The sequence below is a fragment of the Gossypium arboreum genome, chromosome 2 (genome assembly GCF_025698485.1).
Source record: "Gossypium arboreum isolate Shixiya-1 chromosome 2, ASM2569848v2, whole genome shotgun sequence".
Taxonomy (NCBI): Eukaryota; Viridiplantae; Streptophyta; class Magnoliopsida; order Malvales; family Malvaceae; genus Gossypium; species Gossypium arboreum.
Window position 1 is genome coordinate 2,243,890 of NC_069071.1, and position 3,821 is coordinate 2,247,710.

The 3,821-nt window shown below is 40.8% G+C and overlaps 1 protein-coding gene across 1 annotated transcript; it reads right to left on the reverse strand.

The window, feature by feature from the left end:
• Positions 1 to 1,095: 1,095 nt before the first annotated feature.
• On the reverse strand, positions 1,096 to 3,418 carry LOC128289414 (uncharacterized). Its single transcript, XM_053025260.1, has 3 exons — positions 2,576 to 3,418; positions 1,411 to 2,429; positions 1,096 to 1,312 (listed from the first exon to the last, which is right to left on the reverse strand). Exons 1-3 carry the CDS (start codon positions 3,416 to 3,418, stop codon positions 1,096 to 1,098), a joined length of 2,079 nt encoding a protein of 692 aa, XP_052881220.1.
• Positions 3,419 to 3,821: the final 403 nt, after the last annotated feature.

The window sequence follows — 3,821 nt, forward strand, 5'->3', positions numbered from 1 at the left end:
GAATCGATAACAAAAGTTGCGTTTTATTGAAATGTAAATATCCGAACATGAGCCTATTTTACAAATGAAATCTTACTACTCCTAGGCTTTAGAGCAATAAGAGTGTTCTGAAAATTACTCTGAAGAATCTTTAAAAACTACAGGAAGTTCTTCTGCAACCCAATTGTTTAAAGAGCTTCCCGGTTCGTAAGGGCGAATGACCTCAAGGTTTCCTCGTTCAAACTCTTCATCATACACAACATTGATGTTATAACCTCCTTTTTCGAGCAATCCTCTCTCAGGGTGAATCATCCCTTCTGATATAAAGGTTTGAGATATATGGGGGAATGTCATCAGTTCCCACTCTACCTCTCTTCCATCTAAACGCGCCCTTCTTCTCTCTTGGCGCTTCTCTACTTCTTTCCTCCACTGCTTGTAACCTGGCCTGAAACCTAAGCCAAAACGGCCTCTCTTCTCCTTTAGTTCAGGACCTTGAATCCCTCCTTAGAGATACCTTCCCAATCCTTTTCTTGGCAATACTCCCTTCCCCACTGTCATCTGCAGACCCATTCTTGTGGTTCTGGATATCTTGGGCACCGGCACCTCATCCCCCTCTGAGATGAATGTTGCATTGACGAATTCTAATGAATGAAAAGAGCATTCAATGGCCTCCTCATTTGCTTCTACATAGGGTGCGTCACTAGTAATTGTTGCTATAATGTCCTCCTCTGCATTTATGGTGACCAACCGTCCATTAGTTACTAACTTCAATTTCTGGTGCAGGGATGAGGGCACCGCCCCTGCCGAATGTATCCAAGGCCTCCCCAACAGGCAATTGTAAGAGGGCTTGATGTCCATCACTAAAAAGTCCACCTCGTACGTGTTTGGCCTAATCATCAAAGGAATATCAATTCTTCCCATGACTTTTCTCTCCGTGTCATCAAATACTCTCACTACATTATGACATGTTTTCATGTGAGAACTGTCAATGGGTAATCTGCTCCATGTAGATAATAGCATGACATTTAAGGCTGACCCATTATCAACAAGCACACTCGGCAATGTATATCCTTTGCAATGAGTGGTAATGTGCAAAGCCTTAGCTGATCCCATGCCTCAAGGTGGAATTTCATCATCGTTGAAATAAATGAAATTATCAGCACTTATGTTACTAACCAATCGTTCCAACTTGTTGACGGATATATCTTTAGTAACATAAGTCTCGTTAAGCACCTTCATTAAAGCCTCACGATGTACCTCTGAACTCAAAAGCAAATCCAGTACTGATATACGAGTTGGTTGTTTGCGCAATTGCTCAACTACACTGTACTCACTGTGTTTCAAGAATTTTAAAAATTCTCTGGCTTCTTCTTACTTCATTGGCTCATTAACCAGTATTTCAGTCCCCTTTCCTTTGTCAAAAGCTTTTACTTTTCGGGCTCAACTCTGACACCTTTTGCATCATAACGCCTCTCACTATGTGTATAAGAACCCTTACCTCGAACTTCCTTAGAGGCACTAGCTATATCCTCCTTCTCCGACATTGTTACATTGCAGTTATAATTCCAAGGTACTCTCTTGTTATCATTGTAAGGAAAGGAAACAGGTTTATGAATAATGACTTTCGGTACCGCTGGTATTTCAACTTCATTATTTCTTGGTAATGAAATAATGATCCTTAGACGGTTTTGATTCTTCGGTCTCCCTTCTAATGTGCATATATGTCCCTCATCTAAGCTAGCTTCATAAAATTCTAGCTCCTTATTATCCATAAGGCCTTGTACCAAGACCTTAAACTCTTCATATTCCTGGATCTCGTGTCCCTCTTCAGCATGGAACTCGCAATAGTCCCGTACTCCTCTATTCCTTCCTTTAGAGGTTATTATCTCTTTTTTCACCATTTCTTCCCAAATCACTTTCATCGGCGTTCTTACCTCAGCCACGCCGTCCTTAATCCTTCTCGTTCCAGTATCCCCAACTATGTTTACCCCTTGATCACCATGATTTGGCAACGGATTCTCATTACTAAGGGTGTCGTCAAACTTTACAACCCCCATCCTGATAAGTCTTTCCACTATTTTTTTAAAGCCAGTGCAATTCTCGATTGAATGCCCCGATATCCCTGTATGGTATTCACATTTGGCATTTGCATTGTACCATTTAGAGTATAGAGGTTGCAGTAGTTTCAAATGAAAAGGAGCTATTGCATGCGCATTAAATAAACTTTGATAAAGCTCCCGATATGTTACTGGGATAGGCGTAAATGAAACCTTCTCAGAATTTTGTCTTGAACCAGATCCCTGCTTTTGAGAATCCTGTTGCCCAACTGCAGTTACTTTGGGCTGACAAACCGTAACCGCTTTTGGATTATAACTACTCGTATTGTTCACCTCATTATCTTTCCTCCGTAGGGCCGATCTTTGGCAGTTTCCCCCTCTATCTTGCCACCTCTTATGGCATTCTCAATCATTTCTCCCGCCATAACTATATCAGCAAAACTCTTGGTGGTACTTCCAATTATGTGAGTAATGAATGGGGTTTTTAGAGTGTTAATGAACAGCATAGTAGTTTCTTTCTCCAAAAGCGGTGGTTAAACTTGCATGGCGACCTCCCTCCATCTCTGGGCATATTGCCTAAAACTTTCATTAGGCTTTTTTTCCATGTTCTGCAAAGTAATTCTATCAGGAGTCATGCCAGTCACATGATTATATTGCTGCATAAAAGCTTGTGCTAGGTCTCTCCAAGAACTGATCCTTGCACGACTCAATTGATTATACCACTTAGCCGCTGCTCCAACCAAAATGTCTTGAAAATAATGGATCAATAATTGATCATTGTTTACATAGCCAGTCATTTGTCTACAAAACATAGTGATATGGGTCTCAGGGCAAGTAGTCCTATTGTACTTCTCAAATTCTGGCATCTTGAACTTATGGGGAAGCACCAAATTTGGGACCAAACTCAAGTCTTTGGTATCGATTCCCTGACGATTATCAGCGTTTTCTAATGCCTTAAACTTCTCTTCTAACCATTTACAACGTTCTTCCAATTGCCTTAATGATTCGAGTCTCATCTCTTCCCTCTCAGCTACATCTAGATCAGGGATAACTAGATTGGCAGGGTTATCTCCAGGGTTGAATCCCGAACCAGTTTGAAAGTTCATGGGAATTCCAGCATCGACTTGTCTCTGTTGAGGCCTTATTGTGACGGTCGGCCCTCGGGGATATGCCTCAGGCTGAGTCTGTACATGAGGTGGAGTAAAACCAGGAGGATGACCCTCGTTATCCTCTTCAGTGGTAATCATAAGGGCCTTTCCTTTATCCGTCATCCCCCTCAACAGCTGAGCCATCTCAGCCATTATACTCCTTTGAGCCTCTAACATTTGATCCTTCATCTCTTGTTGGATTTTCATCAATTGTTCCTGTAATTGCTCTTGCATTTCTTTCTGGATCTACTCTAGTCTTTGATCCATATTCTTTGTCTTAGTGCGTGTACCGTAAGTATGTGTTGCTTCCAGATTTTCTTATTCTCACTCTCTCTTTCTCCCTATTAATTTTAGCTAATTAGGGTCTTTCTATAAATCTGAATGCATATGATACGATGAGATGCAAATGCATGAATGTAAAAAGATATCGATTCTGATTCAGTTTCTTTTAGAAAATGTTATTTAAGAAACAAAAATCTTCACAAAATGGATTACAAATATGCATTTGCCCTCAGGCCCAAAGTTTTAACCCTATCCAATAACAACGCTAATTCTAGACCTCTACCTGACACTAACTCATACTTTGTACTTAATACATTAGCTTGCGCCACCAGGTCTTGCAAATGATCAGCAACCT

What these genes read in the sequence shown, in the direction of transcription:
- LOC128289414 (XM_053025260.1), bottom strand. Translation starts at nt 3,418, where the DNA reads ATGCAAGAGCAATTACAGGAACAATTGATGAAAATCCAACAAGAGATG. An exon ending in GGAGGGAGGTCGCCATGCAA is followed by an intron (nt 2,430 to 2,575) that starts GTTTAACCACCG and finishes GAATGCCATAAG; the next exon opens with AGGTGGCAAGATAGAGGGGG. An exon ending in GTCAGAGTTGAGCCCGAAAA is followed by an intron (nt 1,313 to 1,410) that starts GTAAAAGCTTTT and finishes CTTGAAACACAG; the next exon opens with TGAGTACAGTGTAGTTGAGC.